The sequence below is a fragment of the Xiphophorus hellerii genome, chromosome 3 (assembly GCF_003331165.1).
Source record: "Xiphophorus hellerii strain 12219 chromosome 3, Xiphophorus_hellerii-4.1, whole genome shotgun sequence".
Lineage (NCBI taxonomy): Eukaryota > Metazoa > Chordata > Actinopteri > Cyprinodontiformes > Poeciliidae > Xiphophorus > Xiphophorus hellerii.
In genome coordinates this window covers 18,031,252-18,054,703 of record NC_045674.1, presented here as the reverse complement: position 1 = coordinate 18,054,703, position 23,452 = coordinate 18,031,252, and the positions used below count along the sequence as shown (strand labels likewise).

General features: G+C 38.1%; 1 protein-coding gene across 3 annotated transcripts; it reads right to left on the bottom strand.

Moving 5' to 3' along the window:
* Nucleotides 1-241: 241 nt before the first annotated feature.
* pde11al (phosphodiesterase 11a, like) lies at nt 242-23,234 on the bottom strand. Of its 3 annotated transcripts, XR_004338819.1 has the most exons (21): nt 21,335-22,201; nt 19,533-19,691; nt 17,991-18,080; nt 17,762-17,902; nt 17,542-17,606; nt 17,174-17,294; nt 16,967-17,042; nt 16,821-16,888; nt 16,639-16,731; nt 10,640-10,690; nt 10,341-10,487; nt 10,139-10,246; nt 9,901-10,010; nt 9,734-9,824; nt 7,329-7,429; nt 7,054-7,131; nt 6,895-6,958; nt 5,874-5,948; nt 5,665-5,748; nt 4,055-4,982; nt 242-1,470 (listed from the first exon to the last, which is right to left on the bottom strand). XR_004338819.1 is itself a non-coding variant. In XM_032559477.1 (20 exons), the coding sequence occupies exons 1-20, from the start codon at nt 22,199-22,201 to the stop codon at nt 4,659-4,661; spliced, it is 2,913 nt and encodes a 970-aa protein (XP_032415368.1). In that variant the 5' UTR covers nt 22,202-23,234; the 3' UTR covers nt 2,271-4,658. The 3 variants fall into 3 exon arrangements, 2 of the variants coding, with proteins under 2 accessions (XP_032415368.1, XP_032415369.1); XM_032559477.1 differs by lacking the exon at nt 242-1,470 and having other exon boundaries at nt 2,271-4,982; nt 21,335-23,234; XM_032559478.1 differs by lacking the exon at nt 242-1,470 and having other exon boundaries at nt 2,271-4,982; nt 6,907-6,958.
* Between the last annotated feature and the right edge of the window lie 218 nt (nt 23,235-23,452).

Sequence of the window (23,452 nt, the reverse complement as noted above, 5' to 3'; positions counted from 1 at the left end):
ATCTGGGTCCCAGTGATGGCATTGTTTTTAATCTTTGTGACACTTGAGCTATGATTAGAACATATCTATTTTTAATCTCTCAATGGTGAGGCTGTGTAAGAAAAGACGGCTTAATGTGTAGAAAATGCTGACCAGGTTTTTAAAAATGGAACAACTACAAGGCCATGAAATAATTTATTACTATGCTGTAGATTCCTTTGTGGAATTGCAATTTTTACATCAGCAATAACAGAGAAAATTTAGATTAACTGTTCTAATCTGGTGTTTAAAACTCTTAATGAACAATTACAGATTGTGCATGTAGAAAATTCATTGAGATTTTATTAAGAGACAGATTTATATTAGGTAGTAAGAACATATTCGTTATTTATTTATTTAATGAGTGTCACAGCGGCATGGCAAGTTTAACCGCATTCCAGGTTAAACAGATTATCTTTAATTCATGGCAGCTGTGAACTCAAAAAGACCAAATGCTGAAACTGAATGTAGAATACTAGCTTATGCATCCAGAATTCCTCTGTTGGATTACTGTACATTACTGCACCAATTCAAATTGTTTATTTTGTTTAAAGAAAAACCATGGCTGTTGAACATTTTGCATTTTTTCAGCCACATGCTCTGCCATCTAAAAAGCATCCCTATTTCTGAGACTTTGTCAAACACATTCTACTGCAAGAAAAATGCAATGCAAAACAATAACAATGCAAATCCTTCCACTGGGATTAATTGCTGGATTTGTTCTAATTGCACTAAGCATACTGCATGGGTAATTTTAGATGAAATTTTACAAATGTGCTGATTTATTATGCATTGCTTGAGGCCATCTTTTTGACACACAGCAGGGTTATTTTTCATAACTAAATGGAGCGCCTACACATGGAAACTAAATGACCAACATGGGCTAAATAATCATTAGATGAACAAGGCTGGTCTATATCTGGAACATTAATTTTGAGAGTGTGTTAATATTTATGGTCTACTGCAGAAAGTCTAGTTTCTAAGAACCTTTCTAAAAAGCTGAGGAACATTTCTTGTAGATTAACATATGAGCAGCGCAGAACAATTTCACTTCTGTGTCTGTACGGTATTTAAAGTCTTCATGGTAATTCATTCTCATTTAATGATTATTTTCAACCTCACGAGATGTGACTCAGGATACAAAGTAGATGTATGAATGCTTTGTATAACATTACCAGTTTCCTCAGGGTGTTTATTCTTCATCCGTGGTTTGTGTTTTTACAGAGTTTGTACATAAAGTACAGTATGTCAGCAAGGATAGGACTAAAAGTCAGATATTCTGTGTCTGTGAGAGGCAGATAAAACTGAAAAATAACAGAGGAGAGGAATGGAGAGAGAGAGGGAGAGAGCGAGAAAGATCAAACACCGTGGCAGAGCCAGGCTCTGTATCAGAAACGAGGTTGGAAGGCTCTCCCTCCTCTCTCCATCCGACTCTCCCCCTGATCGTCGACCCTGAGGAGAATAAACTCAATCCGTGTTAAATTATAGATTAAGGCCTGACTCTGGCTGAAGCTCGGGAGCTGGCGGTTGCGCAAACACTGAGCTACACTGAGTTTCGCACATTTTCACGGCTGCTGTTGCCTCACCTCACAGTCTTATTAAAACCAACATCAAACAGTATCCACAGATGAAGAACGGGCTCGAAAAGAAACTGTATGAATATGTAAAGGGTCTCAGCACAATATGCTCCCTGCCTGGATGCTATTATGCTACGTATAATAGAATGACTTTTTACTTTCTGACAAACCCATTTCACTTAATGAGATGTTTTCTAAAATGCTAATTAACCTTTTTATGTGTCCTCTCTGTAAGACACAGTATAAAACACAGAGTTAATGCTCTGTGTTCAGTTCAAAGCTGATGATGCAAATGCAGAGACACAGACCCTCGGAAATGCAAACAGGATCTGATACAGTCACTTGCAAAAGTATTAACACTCGATGAAATTTGTTACATTATTATATTGCAGCCACAATCTGCATGTTTTGTTTGAGCTTTGACGATGCAGATGGAAAAGGACGCAATGTAGTACCTTCAAAAGCAACTGTAAATAGAGACCACTTGTGTACAATCTTTTTGGTCACCATGGAAAATATTATGTGTGGTAGAAATTTTTATCATGTCAGTATTTAGTTGCTAGCAAAACATAGTTTATTTAAGGCAAGGGGTTAAGCCATTTATCTTAAATGAAAAGGAACTGTTGAAGGCATCATCAGTGACATAAATTGTGAATAAAGAGCATAACAACGGGAAACATTAAGAAAATAAGCATTTACTTACATAAAATACTGGATAACGCATCAGCTCAGTAATCAGCACTCCAGTATCAAATTATTAACAGTACAAACATAATACAGTTAACTAAAACCTAATTAAGTCAAATCCTCAGGAAAGTTGTACGTGAAAGATACATTGCAAATACCAGAAATAATGGCAACAGTCATGACTTACTTTTAAGGTAAATTAACTTCCTGATGTTAAGGTGACAATCAATCTGGTCATCACCCCAACACAACCTTCAAGATCTGCAGTCTCTTTAATTTTTAAATAGCCATTTGGCCCACTATCTTACTCATAAGTAGGAGTGAACTCGGTTAATATAACAACTAAACTAAAAGAAAAATGCATTTAGTTTGGCATTAAAGGATATAACGCAATACATTTTAAATGACATTGTTTATAAAAAATAAATAACTATGCCAACCACTTGTGGACATGATTGGTATTACACTTCAAGGCACTGCCCCACCTTTAGATTTTGAGAATTACATGACAGTTTCATTTCAGCATAATTCTCACAGTTTTGAACGTAAACTCTTGTTTTTTGTTTTATACAAAAAACAAAATCAATTATCATATCTAGGCTTTCCTTTTTTTAGCCCCATGTGATAACAATCCTTTAGTTTCCATATCAAAGGCATTTCAGTCATTCAGATTTTCTCTTCTCTTACATAAATCACATCCTTGTCCTGTTTAGGAAACTATTTTTAAAAAGGTTGTCATAAATATAGAGTCCAGCATATGAAAACTCACCAGTTTATAATTTGGGTAAAGGTTGCAGCTCAAAGTAGACATTTTAGGCTGTTCTTATCAACAACAATAGAGCAGAAATGCTAGAAGATATCAGAACACAGAATAGTACCAGTATGACTGCATGCAAAGCAAATCTCTTGTGGCAATCAAAGGCATCAAAATGACCATTGTCAACATTGAACATGCAGTAACAACATAACCGGCATGCATTTGCAAACAAAGATATACTCTACATACAAATAAAACAGAAGAATTATTTTACTTAAGCATCACAAAACTCTTCTGAAGGTAAGTGTCAGAGTGAGACTCAGAAACTCAACAAGAAAACAGCAGCAGTTCAAATATTGAACTGAATTCAAAAACAGAAAACATCATTTGCTGCAAATAAATTATTTCATATATTTTGTACAATCTTAAAATGCATCTCAGAGTCATGTGAATTTTCCTGTCTTCATGTTTTGAAGAAAATTTAAAGGTGATGCACAAGCAGTCAATGAAATTTTGAATAATTGATCTACAGAGAATTTATGCTGAAAGGCAAGAATGATCACATGCAACTCTATGAACCAGCCGGCTGTCAAAGAACAACACTGTAAGATCATGCAGGCAAAGATTTTTTTAACTAAAGCAATACAGCCTAGATATGACATTCATGAACATGATCATGGTTCAGTCTACATTCATGACAGGATTCACAGTGCCTTCCACACTTGCTGACATACCCTGGTAAAGATTCATAAAAATAATTAAATCAAAATAATCTGTTTGAGTCATTGCATTAATCATACAGTGGTACTGCATTGACAACAATGTGGTATGTTCCTCTTCCAAACTCCCTGGAAACCTTGTTAGCATGCATGGCATGATGAATTTATTAAAGCCCAGGGCGTTTTAAATAAATATCCAGTTGCCTTTACCAATAAACTGAAAATGGATAATTAGTGCATCTTTTAGCAGAATAAATATACAAACCATATGACCAAATCAACATCTAAAAGGTCACCTTGTGGGGCGAGGAGAAGACAGCATCAGAAAGGACCGGGGACTCGCGATGATCTAGAGTGACTGTAGTGTGGACAGCATAGGGTAAAAAATTATTATGGTATATTTGATGGTACAAAAACAAATCATATTAAATTGAAATGATTAAAATTGAACATGGGAATTTTGTAGTTAATATTGTATTTTTCCTAAACTTCCTGTGTTAATTTATGCTGCTGCAGTGGAAGATCCATGTCTTTTAAAACCTCTTTACCAGCAGATTGATGTGCAGTTTGCTTTGTGTGACAATTCACAGTGATTTCTTGATGATTTTAAAGGCATCCCCAAAGGTTTTTGATCAGGAGAGAGTTTCTACAAAACATGCAACTTCAGGACTCTCCTTAGCGAAGTGATGAAATCCCTTCTTTTGTATGAACACTGCCCTTTAAATAGATTTATGACCTCATGGGGTTTTCTTCCCATTGTTCCTGAGGTTAACACAGTGACGCTGCAGCAGGCTCCGCTGATGAATTCTGCATTTTGTTTCACCCTATCAGTTCAGGGGGATGCTTGTGTTAGAAGATATCAAAAAATGTCAAGTTATTTATTACAACAACCTCTCTGCTTTACTTCTTTCCAGGGACTGTTTTGTTGTTTCCTGTGTCATGACTGGTCTCTTTGTTTGCTCTGCACCTCAATACCTCTCGGCAATCAGATTTTGACCCAAACTCTGTATTTTTAATCTGGGCAGTTTTCCCTGCTTTCTCTAGTAGCTCGTTGGTTTCTGCGTCGTCACTGAACTCAGTATTCTGACCCGGGTCAGTATTCTGGCTGGAGACTGAGGCTCTTCTTGTCTGTTGATCGGACAAGCAGAGTTCCTGCCACTTCTCTCTGTTCCCATTTATTCCATCCACCATCGGCTTTAACTTCCTGTTCAACTTCAGCAGCGCCTGAGAGAGACACCAAACAGTAGAGGTTATCTACAGATTTGCATACGTTTTTATTCATGCACTAACTTTTTAACATGAAGCCTACATTGTTTTTATTGAACGTAAATGTCTTGAGCTTACAAAAAGAAAAATTTCTATGTATTTTATTGGGATTTCATGATAGAGAGCAACATAATGTAGGAGTGTGAAAAGGAAGGGAAGGGATTCATGGTTTTTTCACGATTTATTACAAATAAACTGCCAACAACCCATCCACCAAAACACAGAGACAAAGATACAATGTAAATTTTTAGATCAAAGTGTAGTTATGTGTTGCAGTGGCCTATCCAAAGTCCAGACCACCTGAGACTTGAAAGTTACTATGTCCAGATGCTGCCCCATCATATCTGGATGACATGATGGGCACCTCTCAGTTGAACCTTTCAGTTTCTGGGTGTGCAAAGCTGGTAGAGACCAACCCTGAGAGAATTGAGCTATAACTGCAGTGATGGTTCTAAAATGAATTGACTCAGAAGAGCTGAATACACAGGCTTTAATCATTTTATTGGTAAAAAATTAAAAGTGAAAAACACTTCACCATTGTGTCGGCTATCCTTATGAAAAGCCAATGTAACACTTAATATTTATAACGTATAAATATTAATGCCCTCTCAATGTGTAGCTTTAGTTGTGGCCGGCCTACCTGATAAAGTGGCTTGCAGATCCCATCAATCCATTCAAGCTGTAAGGCAGGCAGTTCATCTTTGCGATTACGGTCAAAGATGGCCTGCAGGGGAGCAACAACTCTCTGTCACCCACAACCAGAACTCTGGTCAGAACCATTTTCTCCTGAATATTTTTAACTCAGAACATCAGAGTGACAGGAAAGACTTTGAAACATTTCACACTCACTGCTGGTGTTAGCTTCAGCTCCGACCGCTCCCTGTCACCTTGCTCAAAGAACTCGCTCGTTACCAACTCGGCAACCTGCAGACACCGGTGGAAACAATCATTATTTTACTCATGCATTATGCAACGTTTAAGGATTTAAGCCTACTGAAGGGTGTATATTTAAATTTACTATAAAATGATTCATCTTTTTTGTTGTTGTATGGTGTTTGTTGTACGTTGTTGTGCAACTCTTAGGAAAGAAATTAGACTCACGACAACTGATCCAAAAACTTAAAGCTGCTGGTATACCAGTGTAACTGTTCACAAGTTTTTACATAAACACGAACTGAGAGGGTGCTCATTAAAGAAGTTAAATAAGGATTCAACGAGCTTCATGTTTGGAAGAATCAAGGTTAGCCCTTTAGATTTATGCATGAATTCAAATTCAAACGTTTAACTTTGTTGTGAATATTGTTTTTTTCTCCTTTAATTTCCGAAATTAGATTTAGTGGTCTCTTTTTACAGTGTTTTTTATGCATACACGCATCACTTCTTGTTAGATTTTGTTCTATTTTTGGACTTTTCTTGTTAGGTTGCATCAGTGTCAAACAGAAGGTATAAACAAGGACCAGGCTGGAAGCTTATTTAGGATTCGCTAGTCAATCCAACACTTCTCCGTGTCTGACCAACAGTAAGCAGATTAGCATGCTAAGTGGATTAAAGAAATAACTGGGCTGTGGCACCATCCCAGCAAACTAAACTAACCTAATGGGAGTTTATTAAGATGTTTTAGGAACCTTGCATGCTTTTCCCCAGGACTTGGAAGAAAAGCTAAAGAAAGAAAAATATTTATTTTTTTAATTGCCTCTGCTCAGTTCGGATTTTGTTGACAGCTTAAATTTACCTCCCCCTTAAAGCATAAGTCTTTCATGAGAACTCATTTTAAATACATACATAAACTAAACAAACAAAATTGCATTTTTTTATTGTCCAGATCACAATTAGGAAATAACACATCCCAGCATGCACAGGCGACTCAAACCTGTTTTGATACCTCCCAAGGACGAGTGACAGCACCCAAATCACATGCAGTCATCAGCATGGATCTGTTGATTAGGCAGGGATCGGAGACAAAATACATTTTTATCTCAGTTGTGTTCTTTACAGCTTTAGTATCTTTATTTATTACAAATGCAGAAACCTGAGGACTTCTCTGTGTTCTTCCACCGCCCAGCTGAATTCTCCTGACAAAACATGCTCAAAGAACTTGGTTCTGCGCCTTTTTAAATGAAAGAGACAGTCAAAAGAGGGACAAATCAGGCAGAAAATATTGAGAGATACAAGAAATATGGATATAAGTTATACAATATGCGCTTTATAATAAGACAATGTTAAGTATTGAATACACAAATCCAATCTGTCCATAAATATTTAAATCTAGCTGTAAAGACGATCAGCTCTGAGAAGGCCACTTACTCAAAGTGCAAGGTAAGGTCTGTGGAGAGAATCGCCTGTTTTAATAGTTGCATCATGTTGCTGTACTCTTTAGAGCTGAGGTTGGCAAAGATATTGTGTCCCTGCAAAATAAAACACAGTTGCAAGCAGCGGTGGATTTGTACAACTGGCAAAAAATATTCCCGTTAAATTTGGAGCATCGGTAAAGTCATCGCTCACTGTCAATTGAAGCCCCAATTTGCAATTTAATTAGCAATGCGTATGGGCTTTCTCTGTCCATGGCTAAAATAAATCAATGCAGTATACAGCTGGTGATCAAACTGATCCACCCCTGAGACAAAGCGCAGTGGTTACTGGTGTTGCCTGTCAGCAGTTTGTGAACAACGCTGTTCCTTAGGAGAAACTGTGCAAGAGGGACTTTCAGCACGCTCAGTTGTCTCAATACATTTCTGATAAATAGCCAGAGACACAGCAAGAGAATATAATTGCTTTTCTTTGGGATATTGTCATGATCTTGGGGTGTTGGGATTTTATCTTATTTTTTCCTGTTCGCATTTTCCTTGTTGTTTATTTATTTCCAACGTAGATCTCACTATATATCAGTTCATTCCTTTCCGCTTAGTTTATTCTTGTTGTTTTTCCTTAGATTAGTGTTTTACAACTTTCCAAGATTACTGTTTACATTCTCCTCAGCTTCCATTAATTGTTGCAGCATTCCAGTTTCCTCGCAAGCTGAAACTCACAGCTGGGTTTCACGTCAGACCCGACGTAGCAGCATTTCAGGTAAGAAGTTGGGATTTCAACATGGCGGCACCTATAAGCAATGTTCGCTGTACCTCTTACAAACATCATATTAAGCTCTCCTTCAGCCTGCCTGCTCTGTCTCCTCTCACAGCTGCACCCTGTCCTCAATCACTTATTTTTTTTCTGTCACTGCTGGATTCTCCTGTCACCTCATGGTTCCCTGCTTTTTGCATATCTACCAGATCCCAGTCATGTATCCCTTTGTGTCTGCATGTAAGTTATTAAAGTTCCTTCATTTTATCCAACCACACTCAACTAGACTGATATATTAAGACGTTTAGTTGTCAAGCATCAGATGATTTGCATATTTATCTGTTAAACTGATTAATTCATCCAAAGAGAGAAACATTTCTTACAATGGTATCCTTTTTTTTTTCTTATATTTATGGTAGGAACTTTCATAGGAATACTGTAATACAGCTCATGAGAAAACTGTTAGCTATCACTACATCTGTCCAGCAGGATATCCATGCTGTTTGACCTCGCATAATCTGAAATATTTAGTTTGAGGTGTAGAGTATTGTTTTTACAACAGTGTGCTTTGGCTCAAGCCATGTAGAAATTCAGGTGCAAGAAAATTTTATTCCCACACAAAAATGGTGATAAATTTCAACATTTACTGTAAGTGTATCTAAAATCTATTGATCGGTATTCATGCGAATGCTGCTACTACAACAATTTTTATCTTAATTGTAGTTGCTTTGTATCAGTTTTTATTTGGTTGTAGTATAGTGTTGATCCTGCTAAAAGATAATAAATATAATGATTTTTTTTTTAACACCACGGTGTGTTGGTCTATCACATAAAATCCCACTAAATGCATTAAAGTTTGTTGATGCTATTTAGCAAAATAAGCATTGTTTGGGGAGTTTGATTTTCTTTTGCAAATCACTGTATAATGGTGTCTCCTCCTGGGTTATGGCCTGGACGTTTTATGAAAATGGTGTAAGACCTTCAGTTATATTCTTGTCAATCATAATAAAACCTTACTTCATAAGCTGTAGTCGACAGGATGTTTCCATTATATCTCTTTCTGCTTATCTTTCAAAATTAGGTCACATAATTTTGCTGACACTTTTCATTTTAGTCTAAAATAAGCCCGTTTCATCTTCCAAACTGGCATTTGAATGTATTATCATTAGCTTTTTTTTTATTATTTTACAGACTGGACACCAACTTTTACACAATATAGAAGCAGGTAGACTGTGATATGCTTGTCACAGCTCTGTATATTCATTTACAGAGCTTGTAAATGAATATACAAGCTCTGACTCAAAATGCGATATTCAATTTTTTTTTTTGTTCCACACTGTACAAGGGAAAAATATAGCACAATGTCTGCAATGAAAGGATGGTTGTGTTTTCTGCTCAGGAAGCTTTTATGCAGTCTGCCGTCATGTCAGGGCTCTGTGGAGATCAAAGCTGCTATAATCGACCCGTATGGTGGGAATTTATGTTTTATCAAAATGTTACACTCAAATATCTTTGTATGAAATGGACAGAATTGTACAGAAAGAGAAGGGCAGACAGTATGTGATTTGCTTTACAACTGTTTTGCATAACTAATGTCACTTGTGATTAGAGATCCCAGTGAGGGATCTAATCAATATATTGTGCCTGACCTCGCTCTGCAGGATCATGACAGCATGGTTGAAGTGATGATGCTCCAGGGTTGCCGACGTCCCATAGAGCAGGGCCAAAGCAGAACCGGTCCTGGAGGAACACCGGGTCAGTGGTTCAGTCACTCGTAAGGAACACATTCATAACCGTGCAGGTTTATGTAACTCACTTGGCTTGAAATGCATTGTTTGTGCCTCGATGGTCCAAGTCGTGGCACAAGCAGCCGACCATCAGGGCCAGAATCTCCGCATCTGACAGCACATCCTGGAAAGTGCCGGACTGCATAAAAGTCATTGACTGTGAGTGAAGTTTATGAACTATTCAGTTTAGCCAGTCTTAGTTATGCTAGCATGTTGGTATTTTATAACATCTTTAATAAGCTGAAATCATTTTGTCTAGAAACTTACTGTGATCATGACAAACATGCACTGTGACACATTGAAGGCATGCCTCCAGTTGTGATACGCCACAGTTCGATAGTTCTTCCTCACTGTGAGCAGCCAGCGACACAAAACCTACAAGGAGAGAAACAATCATGTCATACCTTCATGTACTTTAAAACACAAAATATTCAGAAAAAGAAACATCTTGCAGGGAATGCTGTCTCACTTCATAGTCAATTTTAAACTTTTGAACCACGCCGAGTTCCAGAAACATCCTGAGTGACGCAGTGATCATCGCATCATTGTCCAGCGAAAAATCATTGAAGTGGAACTCATCAATGCCCAGCTCACTGCTCAGGGGAATCTTTGCAGCCTTCACAGGACAAAGGACAGAGCTGTCAGTCAAACGTTTCCAGAGAACAGTATACGCAATGTTTTAATTAGAGTTTTAACTGGCAGGTTTTTTGCTCTCTGTACTCAAATTGAATTTATAAATTTATTGAAAGGATTTAGTTTATGAATTACCTTCAGTCTGTCAACTTCTACTTTGGAGCAGGTGGCATGGTAAGACAACATCTGAAACAACAGACATTTCACAAAGACGGACGTTACAGAAGTCTGATTCAAATCCTAATACCACCCAACTTTTTTCATCAACACAGATTACAGTAAATATTTTTCCACTAATCTTCCGACTGCCCTACTTATCTCCTTACGTCCGGATCAGATCGGCACATTTCAATTTTTGTCACATTCTTTTGTGAACGAAGTGTAAAATGCCTCCACCTGGTAATTAAAGAGACAGCACTGAATAAGTGAGGCTGATCCATCAGTGTGTTGTCTTTGATACCAGTTAAGCAGAGAGGGTGATGTATTTATTGTGAATTATTGAGAGCAGCTGAAATATTTATTAAGGAGAAGGAGAACCATGTTTTTCTGAGGATAATGTGACTGCTCAGGTTAGATACTGGACAATGGAGCAAAACCGGCTGAGAGATGCTAATAAATGTTAACAGCCTCTGTGGCAGTACCATACTTACTTAGTACCACACTATATAAAAAGAAAATACATTTCAATAGTTAAGAAATTTGATGAGTATCTAACAAGGTAAAACTAGCTGTAAAGTAAAGGTTTAAACTATATGAAGAATGAAACATATTTATAGATTTTGCATGGTTTTGCTTTTTGTCACTTACTATTTCAGATTAAATAAATTTCAAAGTTAGACAAGGATTATTTGGGTAGAACAATGAAAACCTGTGATAACCATTTTTTTTCAATGTCACTAGCCGATGGAAGAAATGGTTATCAAAACTGTAGAATCTGTCTGACATTAAACAGACAGATTTAAAAGATCTCATTAAATAATCCCAAAACTGAAACAAAAGAAGGTTAGAAGGCAATATTTCATGCAGCAGGATTTGTAGTTGTATTATGGAGAGTGAAAAAAAAAAAGACTGAAAGGAACCGCTGGTGGACCGGTCTCATCGCTCTCTCCAACCCAAACCCAAACCAGGCGAACGACCTCGAGTAATTGTGTGCAGGCTTCATTACTACAGTGACTGTCTGGACATTTTACGTCGTGCGAGGGAGCTCCAGCGGATTAAAGTCGGAGCTGGAACTATATCGATTTTTCCGGATCACACTGCAAAGGTTGCCCGGGCTCGAGCAGCCTTCAATGAGGTAAAGCGGCTACTTCGTGGCATCGAAGGGATCAGGTACGGACTTTTCTACCCAGCGCAGCTGCGCATTACTTACAATGGAGTAGTAAAGGAGTTTACTGCATCCGAGGACGCAAAGCAATACGTTCAGACTTTGATTTCTGAGTGATTCCTATTCGCTCTTAATGAGCCCTGGTCATGACTGTTTGGTGAATATATAGTTCTTAACTTTTAGTCAGAATTCAGGTTTATTTACATCACTTGGATATTAAAGATATGGTTACATCCCGTTCAGTTTAGAAATTAATAACGCTTGTGAGCATCTACACTGATGTTTATTGTTATGTAGTATTTTTCTCCATCATATTGGGATTTTAAGGTTCTCAATTTTGTTGCACGATAATAGAAATAATCTTAAAGTAGCATAATAATGCACATACTAGTATTCTAATTTGGAGGTTGGTGGGGGTTATTAGCCAGTTCTTGTTAAACGCACTTCTGTATTTGTTCGCTCTGCTTTATCTCCGAGTTCACATTTTATTGTGAACTACTGCCGTGTATAACACTGCTGTCTCCATTGTTCTGTTTTTTTTTATGGAGACTTTGGGTGTTGCTTTGTTATGGGTTTATTTTTGGGTATGGGTTGTGGGGAGGACCATCTCAGCTCTTTATGGTTGTTTTTATTTTTTATTTTCTTAAATGGTTAATACCACTGTAGACCCGGGTATGGCAGGACCAGGCACATCTCTTCGTTTCATTAGCTGGAATATCAAGGGCATGGGTCACCCTGTTAAAAGATCAAAAGTTTTTTCCCACCTCAAGCGGTTAAAACCTTCTGTAGTGTTTTTACAAGAGACTCATCTTCGCATTAAGGATCACAGTAGGTTACGTTGCTCTTGGATGAATCAAGTTTTTCATTCAGATTTTAATTCCAAATCAAGAGGAGTAGCCATTTTGATTAGTAAAACAGTACAATTCTCGCCCACTGATGTTATAGCTGATAAATATGGCAGATATGTGATAGTTGCTGGAGTATTGATGCAGAAAAAGGTTCTTCTGGTGAACATATATGCTCCAAACATTGATGATGCTGAGTTTGCAAATAGATTATTGAGTAGCCTCCCGTTTTTGGATTCTCATTTGCTAATTTTAGGGGGTGACTTAAATTGTGTCATTGATCCAGAGCTAGACCGATCTAATCCCCGTAAATTAACTAAATCTTTAATGGCTCAAGCATTCTCTGATTTCATGAGGCAGAGTGGTCTTATTGACCCATGGAGATCCCAAAACCCAACCAGTAAAAAATTTTCTTTCTTTTCCAAGGTGCACCACTCTTATTCCAGAATTGATTATTTTTTTATTGACCAAGCTCTCAATTCATGTGTAGTTTCCTCTGATTATTTGAGTATAATGATATCAGTCCATGCTCCTTTATTATTAGATATTCAGTTGACTTCTTATAAACGTAGTCGACCGCTGTGGCGGTTTAATTCTCTTTTACTGCCAGATGAAGAATTTTGTGACTTTATTTCTAATGCAATTGATGAGTTTCTGGTGTTTAATAAGAATGATTCCACTTCTCATTCACTGTTATGGGAAACACTTAAGTCCTATCTTAGAGGACAAATAATTTACTACACATCTCTGTCTAATAAAAGACATAATTCGAGGCTTACTGAATTGGCAATAGCCATTGCTAAACTTGATCAAAGATATGCCATAAGTCCCTCACCAGAATTATTTAAAGAGCGTATGGGTGTTCAATCAGAGATTGATCTAATTTCTACCAATGAAGCTGAACGCTTACTTTTACACAGTAAAAGTTCATATTATGAATACGGCGACAAAGCTGGTCGTTTATTGGCACATCAGTTACGGCGTCAGGTCAACTCTCGTATAATACCTAGTATTCAAAATACTCGACAGGTAATTACAACCGACCCCACCGAAATTAATGATACTTTTAAATCATTTTACGCTTCTTTATATTCATCAGAATTTCCCACAGATAATAATAAAATGGAAGAATTTTTTCAAAGTCTTTCCATTCCTGCTATTGATATGGATACTGCCAGGAGCATGGATTCTTCACTCAGCCTTGTGGAAGTAATTAATTCAATAAAAGCGCTGCAGTCAAACAAAGCCCCTGGCCCTGATGGGTTTCCCATCGAATTTTATAAAAAGTTCATAGAAAAATTGGCACCACTATTATTGGCTATGTTTAACGAATCTTTAGAACGCAAGACTTTACCTCCAACATTAACACAGGCTACTATAGTTTTGCTTCACAAAAAGGACAAGGACCCAACTTTATGTGGTTCTTACAGACCATTGTCCTTGTTAAATGCAGATGTAAAAGTGCTAGCCAAGTTGGTTGCTTCTCGTTTGGAGAAGGCCCTCCCTTTGGTTATATCTGAAGAGCAAAATGGCTTTGTCAAGGGGCGTCAATTATTTTTTAATGTGCGCACCCTTTTTAACGTCATCTATTCAAAGCATTCTTCTGATATGCCCGAAATGGTCATTTCCCTGGACGCTGAAAAAGCATTTGACAGGGTGGAGTGGGAATACTTGTTTGTGGTTTTGAAGAAGTTCGGATTCGGTGATACATTTGTTTCTTGGATTCGTCTCCTTTATGCATCTCCCAAAGCCAGTGTCCATACTAATGATATATACTCAGATTATTTCTCTCTTGGGCGTGGTACACGTCAAGGCTGTCCGTTGTCGCCTTTGCTCTTTATTATTGCAATTGAGCCTTTGTCTATCGCATTGCGCGCTTCTCCCTCATTTAGAGGGATTTTTCGGAATGGGACAGAATATAAATTGTCTTTATATGCAGATGATCTGTTGCTTTATGTATCTAATCCCGCTACCTCTGTCCCCACTGTCTTGCATATCTTAAATAATTTCAGTTCCTTTTCAGGCTACAAATTGAATTTGGAAAAGAGTGAATGCTTTCCCATAAACACTACTGCCTGTGATATTCAACACTCTGACTTTCCATTCAAACTCAGTCTCACAGGATTTAAATATCTTGGTATAAATGTGACACGTTCTTTGTCTGGCCTTGCTTCTGCTAACTTTTCGCCTCTTATTACAAAGACTGCGTCTGATTTCCAGAGTTGGCGTAATCTTCCTCTCTCTCTTTTGGGAAGGATTAATGTTGTCAAGATGAATGTCTTACCTAAATTTCTTTTTCTATTTCAGTCTATTCCTCTTTTTATGCCAAAAATCTTTTTTGATTCTTTGGATAGGTTGATTGGTGGGTTTATTTGGAATGGGAAACCTCCTCGAGTTCGTAAAACATTATTGCAAAAATGTAAACTCAGTGGTGGACTTTCATTGCCTGATTTTCAATCATATTATTGGTCTGCGCACATACAAAAAATTAGTTATTGGTTAAAATCCTCCAGTTCTCCTTGGTGCAAATTGGAACTATCTTCGTGTGCTGGGTCTTCATTGTCTGGTCTAATTTTTTCTTCATTACCTATAAAACCCTCTTTATTCACTAATAATCAAGTTGTTCTTAATACACTGAAAATCTGGTTTCAATTTAGAAAGCGTTTTAAGTTTGTTGGTGCCTCATCTTTATGCCCCTTGACTAACAATCATTTGTTTCCTCCATCTCTCTCTGACCCATCATTTTCAGTTTGGTATGATAGGGGTTTAAAACAAATAAGAGACCTATATACATCAGGAGTATTTGATAGCTTTACAAATTTATCTTCCAGATACAATTTACCTGGTACGCATTTATTTCGTTATTTACAAATTCGGAATTTTGCCTCTAAATGTTTCCCAAATTTTCCTTCTATACCCCCTGAACAGCCCTGGGAACAGATTATTGCATATAATCCACTTCAGAAAGGTATGATTTCAAAGATTTATTGTTTTATTTTAAATCTAAGGGTTGATTCTTTTGTCAAAATTAGAAATGCATGGGATAAAGAGTTGGGAATCCAGCTGACCCAAGATATTTGGGATGACGCCATTGACAGAATTCGATCTTCCTCATCTTGTGCTCGTCTTAGTTTGATTCAATTTAAAGTTGTGCATAGGATTCATTTCTCTAAATCTAGGCTTTCTCAGATTTACCCGGATGTTGTGGATATATGTGATAAATGCAAAGGCTCCCCATGCAATCTTGGCCACATGTTCTTTCTTTGTCCCAAATTATATAATTTTTGGTCTAATTACTTCACAATTATGTCTTCTGTTCTGAAAGTAAATTTGCAACCTTGTCCATTTGTTGCCATATTTGGTATCCTCAACCCTACCTTAGTGCTAAGTTCTGCTCAAATGGAGATTGTTGCTTTCACATCTTTATTGGCTAGACGTACTTTACTGTTACACTGGAAGTCTGATAAATGTCCCTCAATATCCCTCTGGGTTAAAGATATGATGTTCTTTTTGAAGTTTGAGAAAATCAAACACACCCTTCGAGGGTCTACACAGAAGTTTTACCAAAAATGGCAATGCTTTCTTTCCTATTTTTCAAACTTGGAAGTTTTGCCCAATTGAAGGTGCCTGCTGCTGAATTTTGTGTTGGTTATAAGTATGGGTAGTCATATCTGATGAGTATATTTTTTATTTTATTTTCCATCAGGTTGACTTTGAGCTGAGATGGGAAGGGGGGGGGGTCGGGGTTTTTTTTTTTTTTGTTTAATTTTCTTTTCTGTTGGAAAAAAAAAAAAAAAAAAAAGGCTGAAACTGCTGGATTGTAATTTTGGAATTTCTATTTTTGTGTAAATGTACTGAGTGTATTGATCAATATGTATCCATAGAGAGATGTTTATGTATGTTTTGGCTCTAATAAAAAAAAAAAAAAAAAAAAAAAAAAAGACTGGAACAATTAATTTGCTCACATCCAATGCTACAGACTGCTTGGCCCAGGTCTTCTTAACTTGATTGTACATCATGGTATTGTTGATTCCAAGTCCACAGAATATCACAAATGCCTGCAAAAAAAGATACATTTAATATTAATACCTTAAGCAATAAAAGTAACACACAAACAAAAGACTTAAGTATTAGTGTTTAAACTGACCTCAAACAGTCTCTGATCTGCATCATCAAATGTCTTCCTGTCCAGGCGGTTCAGGATTTGTGCAACCCCTTAGCAAAGTACACATCGATCCTTAAGAGCAGCAAAAGCAGAGTTTTCAAAAATCTAAAAAATCTGGTGCAACTTACCGATTATCTGGTGAGTTCTGTTCCAGATCGGGACACATAACACAGACCGGATGTGAAAACCCGATGCCTGATCTGCCTTGAAATACAGAAAACAGAATCATTTCAGAATCCTTTTCAAGTTGATTCAAATATGGCTCCACATTTTTAATGGGTTTTAAACAGAAGTTTCCAACTGGAGGTGCAAAAGATGTACAACTTCGTCCAAACCTCAGCATCAAAGCGTGGATCCTGACAAACGTCGCTGATGTTAACAGGCAGCCCCGTGGAAGCAACCAGCTCAGCGATGCTGTTGTTGATGAGCCAGTCAGAGCAGGATAACTTCTCCATGCTGAGTTAGCGAATTAAGAGAAAAAAAGAAGGAAGTATGACCATGACTATTTAAAGCTGGGATCTTCATGGGTCGTCCCCATTTACAAATTAGTTGACTTCTGAACACCTTTGATGGCATTGGATTTTCTTTAGGCATATCAGAGGAAAAGGAGCTGAATGCAAACAATTGCTTTAGTACCAAACGTTCCAATAAAATAGACTAAATTTGATGATTATATTTTAAAAATGCATCCCTGCTCGTTCACCTGATGTCTCTGTCCATGTTGCACAAAGGAGACATCAGTTCAAATGTCTTGGAGAACTTCACCACCTACAGAGAAAGTACAAATCAGTACACATCTGCTCGGGAACAAAGTTATGAAGCATTTTACATAATTTACTTCAGAAGTTAAAATAAATATTGGAGAGGAGAACATCGAGAAGAGGTAAGAAGAATCAGCAGAATCCACTAAACAGGAGTCTTACGGGTGAGTCGATATCCTCTAGGAGAAGTACCGAGCAGCGTTCACACTGCAGCAACGTCAGCGCTCTCTGCATGATCTTCCTGACGATCTTCTCCAGGTCGGTCTGCTCCTCAAACAGGTCATTGACCACCTCCAACAAGGCCTGTGGCAACAGCAACCCCATCCGGCTCTTTACTCCCAGAAAAAAGATCCGGCAAGCTCTGCTAATCTAACTCCTTAAAACTTCTCACCCTGCTCCGCTCATACTCCTTGCGAGACTCCGAAAACAGCTTTGCATTGGAAATCGATATTCCACAGAAGGGCAGATACATCTGTAACACCTAAGAAAAGGAGCAGTACAAGGAGTGAAAGACGTTTATGCCTCATTTCTGTGATAATTTAAAGTGTTTGAGAGGAGCAAGAACGAGTATGTGGTGGTGTCAGTGGACAGCCAGGATGGAGTCAGCTTTATCTCAGCACAAATAGATTCCCTGTTAATGAACTATTGATTTAGAGTCTTTAGCCCTTCAATGTCTTCATGTGCCGGTGTTGTGTTTATCCGTCCTACCCATCAATCCGTCCTACCTTGTGGTAATGCGCATGCGCACATCAATGCTATGTCACATACTGCTTACTCAGCAGATTTCTTATAAATATCTCCTACCTGTGGAAGTCTTGTTTCATGTGTTTTATTTCATCGCAGATTACGGTAAGCTTTATTTAATTTATTTTATAACTGGCTTTCATTAAGCTGCTGTATCTTCTTGTGGTTTCGTCGTGTATATAAATTGTTCCAATGCTAAGCTAAGCGTAACTCCTAAGCTTCCACTTCAGTCCCGTCACTCAAATAATGTTATCCAATGTATTTAACGTTGACACAACCCGCTGTAGTTTTCTGTTTGTAAACATAACGGTAGCAGTTTTGGACGCGGAGCACTGACAGATGGACGTAGCTATCTATCCGTGCTACGGTAGGAAAATCTGACGAGGTAGCACTGCTAGTCAGAACCGGCAAATCGAGAATGCTTCCCTATTTTTTTGTCAATGAAAGTTGATAATGAGAATTAATTGTGGCAATCTTTAAAATTCACATTTAAAAGTATTATTTTTTTTATAAAAGCCTAAATGACAAGAAAAAAATAATAATTTGAGTCTAAAGTTGATTGCAGAAAACTTTATTCTGCCACCTAGTGGACACACAACTGATTTAGGTGCATTTGCTTTCCAGCCAATGTGACTGAATATCAAATTCTTCAGCATTTCTTTATCTGGTATTAATTTTCTTATTGACTTTTTCAGTTGTTTTATAAAACAAGTATACTATGGGCTTTAGCTGAAATAACAGGAAACCTAAAAAAAAAAAAAAGCAAGGTTAACATTAATAATTGCTAAGCAGCAAACTGGGAGACTGAGGGGAAAAAAACATGAGCTGTAAAAAGATATAACGCATTAGTTTTCTACAAACCAATTTTATCTTAATTACTAAGGGAACAATTCAGAACAGAAAAACAGAAACTATGTTTCCTCAATGTGTGTGTTTATTGCGCTACTGAACACATTTAACGCTTCACGCTTGAGTAAAAGGTTGACCTTTTCTCTTATTTTTCCTGGTATTTTGCTTCAAAGGGAACAATTTGCTCCTCTCTAAAGCCATTAAGACGATTTAGAGTACAAACACTTCAGTTGCACATTCACTCTCTCTAAAATGCACTTAGAAGCACAAACCACAAAAGGGATTTTACAAATGACAAATTGCCTCTGCATTTTTTTTCTCCAGCACAATAGAGCTTCACCTTTTCATCGTCCTCTGTAAAAGGGGTGCCCATGGGATTTTTGTTAATAGCTTGCACAACACCAATGACGTCTCCATCACTGTTGCAGATGGCCATGCAGAGGATGGTCTGAGTCTTGTAGCCGGTTAACTTGTCAATCTCGTCGCTGAAGCGGTGGTCCTGGAAAGAGGTGGGGGTTATGCAAACAAACATTACACGTCTATCAGCTCTCACAAAGTCCCTCATTTAAAACAAACATTGCACAATTTTTATTTCCAGCTCTGCAAGGAGCAAATGTTTTCACGTCGGAAGTTAACAATAACCTTTGCTGGGGCGCATAAATGCAGGAATATTCTGCAGGGGGATCCACATCATCATGTTGCCTCAGCAGGTCCAGCAGCCCAGGGCCATGAGATAATGATGCTGCACGCAAGGCAAGATCTGGCCAGGGAGAAGCTCATACTATTGTCTGCCGTTTCCTCAATGAAAACTTTAATGGGGGTTTGTTTGCAAAAGAAAGTAACTGCTCCAAGGAGTTTCATTCTCATACAGCACTAGATGTGCAATGTCTTGCAAAAGTGTCCATGCCTTTTGAACTAATCAACCATAGATCTTATTGTATTTAAGTGGGATTTTATGTGCTAAATGCATTTCACATGTTTAATAGATAAAAATATGGAAAGTGTCATATGCATTTGTATTCCACCCAAAGGTGAGTTGAAACTTGTTGAACCATCTATTCAACTGCAAGCTCTTTGCTATGTTTCTATCAGCTTTGCTCATCTGGAAACTTTCTTGTCTGTTCTTTGCAAAATAGTTTAAGCTTCATCAGAGTGCATGAAGACAACTGTGAATATAAGGTATTGCCTCAGATTCTCATTTGCTTTTTTTCTTCCAGGATTGTTCTGTTTTTAAACTGGTAAAACTAAATTATCTCTGCAGCATACTGCTGCCTTTGCCTTGTTTCAACATGGTAAATCTTTATTTCTGTGGCTGTACTGTCTTTGCACAGAAATTGGTATTTTGTGCTTATTCATTGTTGCAAAATAACCTTGACAGAACAGCTGGATTTAGGTGACTAAATTCCCCACACAGGGACAATTTTTACTAATGTACTACCAAATTTTTTAGATTAGTCTTTGTAAAAAAAAAAAAAAAAAAAGTATCGTTTTTCCTTCCATTTCAAAGTTATCTGCTAAGCTATGTTGTGTTGGTTAACTGCGTCGAACACTATACAGACAAATAAGTACATTTAAAATGAACAGATTTAAATTGTAGGTCTGAAGGAGCACCTTTTTATGGGTTGTCTTGTTCATTGTGAATCCTGTCTTAAAAACATTCAACCATGCTGTATATGGGAGATCAGGGCATTGTTGTCTTGCCAATTGAGATGTGAACATCGCAATTTTATGTTTCTCTTGCGCCATATTTTATATTTACATTTCTACTCAGGTTTGAGGAAAAATGAATGAATACAAATTCTAAAAAAAACTTTACTTTTATTTTTATTTTCTCTTTCTTTGTTATACTATGCATTGAGGTGAAATGTGGCAGAAGGTGCATCAATTTGTGAAGCCTGATACAATGACACATTTATCTTCAATAATTAGGGGCTAGGGCTTCTGTCAGGGTCGGCCCAAGGCACAAGCAAACTAAGCGGCCGCTTAGTTACCCGGGGCTGCTAGGGGGCCTCATAAGTAGAACTGATTTTTTAAATATTTTTTTAGTAATGATTTCTATGTGATTATATTAACAAAAACACACAAATTCATTATAAAGTTGTGATTTTTTTTTTTTTTTTTACATTAATTTCTGTCCTTTACCTCGTATGCATTAGAGATGTTGACGGTCTCTCCATGCTCTGCCACATAGCCAATAATCCCTTTTCCCCACGGCACTTGCACTTCATTGGAGTTCAGAGTGCTGGATGAGGGTCTGACCGTGGTGCCTGAGTGCACATCAAAGAACTTTGACACCAGCGTCCTCTTGTGAGCGGGTCCCTCCACGAGAAAGAGCGAGCACCTGTCCGCATCCACCAAGATGCACACGTTGATCAGGATTTTATAGCTCAGGTTCGTCAGGTCCAGTTCGTTGGAGATGTCCTTCACCAGCTCCAGGAAGAACTCCCTCTCGTTGGTCTCTTTGAGTCTGTATTTGTAGTCGATGGCGCTGGACGCGTACTGGGGGACGTTGACTCTGGACTCCAGCAGTGCGCTCAGGATGTGCGCGGTGGTCGGAGGTAGCGAGCTGGCTTTGCGCAGGAGCGCACGGCGCCTCATGCTCGACTGGGACTCGTGCTCGCTCAGGCTCACATGCTCGTCGTATGTGCGGTGCGCGGTTGTGGCTTTGGAGCGGGCGAAGTTTCGCCGCAGCTCCATGTGAGACGACCTGCGCCGGAGTCCATCGGCGCTGCTTGGCCAGAGCGGGTCCGTGGCGGCGGCGGCGGCGCGCCTCTCCTCGGATGCGGAGACTTTGGACGGCTGGTGCTCCTTCAGCCACCTGCTCACCTGATCGCATTTGGCTCTCCGTACCAGATACTCCTCGAACAGATCCGGGTGGCTGTCCAAAAACGCCTCTACATCCGTGAAGTCGAAGGCTGTCATGATGACAGCAGAAAGAAAGAGTGCAAAAGTAGGAGTTTTTGAGCGAGTAAAGAAACGAGACGGATACAGCCAAGAAACTGTACTCATCTATTCATTCCCAGCATCGTCTAATCCAGCCTCCCAAGCCCTCTCCTTAAATACCAACGGTGGTCAAACACATTCATTTTGCTGAGACCGACCTTAGGCACTGCTGAGAAACATCTGTCAGTCAAAGCCTGAGTTGTGTCTGTGGTGGATAAGTGTGCAGAGGTGTAGAAAAATGTGGCGCCTATATATTATACCTAGTAACTGAAAAAATGCAGAGCAGCGCTTTGCTCTCTCTCTCTCCTCATTGTGTGTGTCGAGAGAGAGAGATTAAACTGTGGCTGTAATTTTTCAGATAGATTGAAATCAATAAGCAACTTCACACATCCAGTCAGAGTTAAATTGATGGATGTACATAAAAAAAAATAATTGTTAGAATGTCCTATTCAAAGTTCAAACATAAATTTGATGATTCCTTAGTACTATTTCTAGCAGGACAGCAGTTTTGATGTTATCAAATTGTGTGTGTATGATTGTGGGGAATATACCAGAGAAAATGTGAGATTTATCATGTTTGAGATTTGATTTGTTACATTTGCCATGGCAAACATGTGTTCTCCCTTCAAGTTGTGAATCTGTGATAGGCGGACTTACAAAAAAAACCATACCTCCTGCTGCAGTTTTGCTCTCTACACCACAATCTTGGAAACACGTCATACAAAAGCAAATGGCAAATTTCTGATTAGAAAAATCCCATGATGTCACATTTGAAAATCACACATGAAAACCATGTATCACACGTGGTACACAAATGTTCACATATTTCATAATGAAAGAAGGCACATGTGTACATGTGGATTTGGAACATGTGTATCACATATTTCCAATTTTACAGATGGACCACTCCAGGCAGTCTCGCAATGTAACATCGAACACATGAACAAAATATTTGATCACATGGGAGAAATGAGAACCATGTGCGAATACATGTGAAATCCAATGGATTTTTCTGTTGGGGAGGTAAAAAAAAATTTAACCACAACAAAGAATATTGTTGGCATAGATAGATAGATAGATAGATAGATAGATAGATAGATAGATAGATAGATAGATAGATAGATAGATAGATAGATAGATAGATGGATAAAGAGGCTGTACACTGTCTTCTTTTGCCTTATGAACAGCTCTGAATAACTCAAGGGCGCTTGGCTTCCTTGGGTAATGTAACTGCATAACTTTAAAATAAATATGAGAACATCGATGCTTGCAGCTCGAAAAACATTGCTTTCATGGGTTTGACTGGCCTGGGAAAAA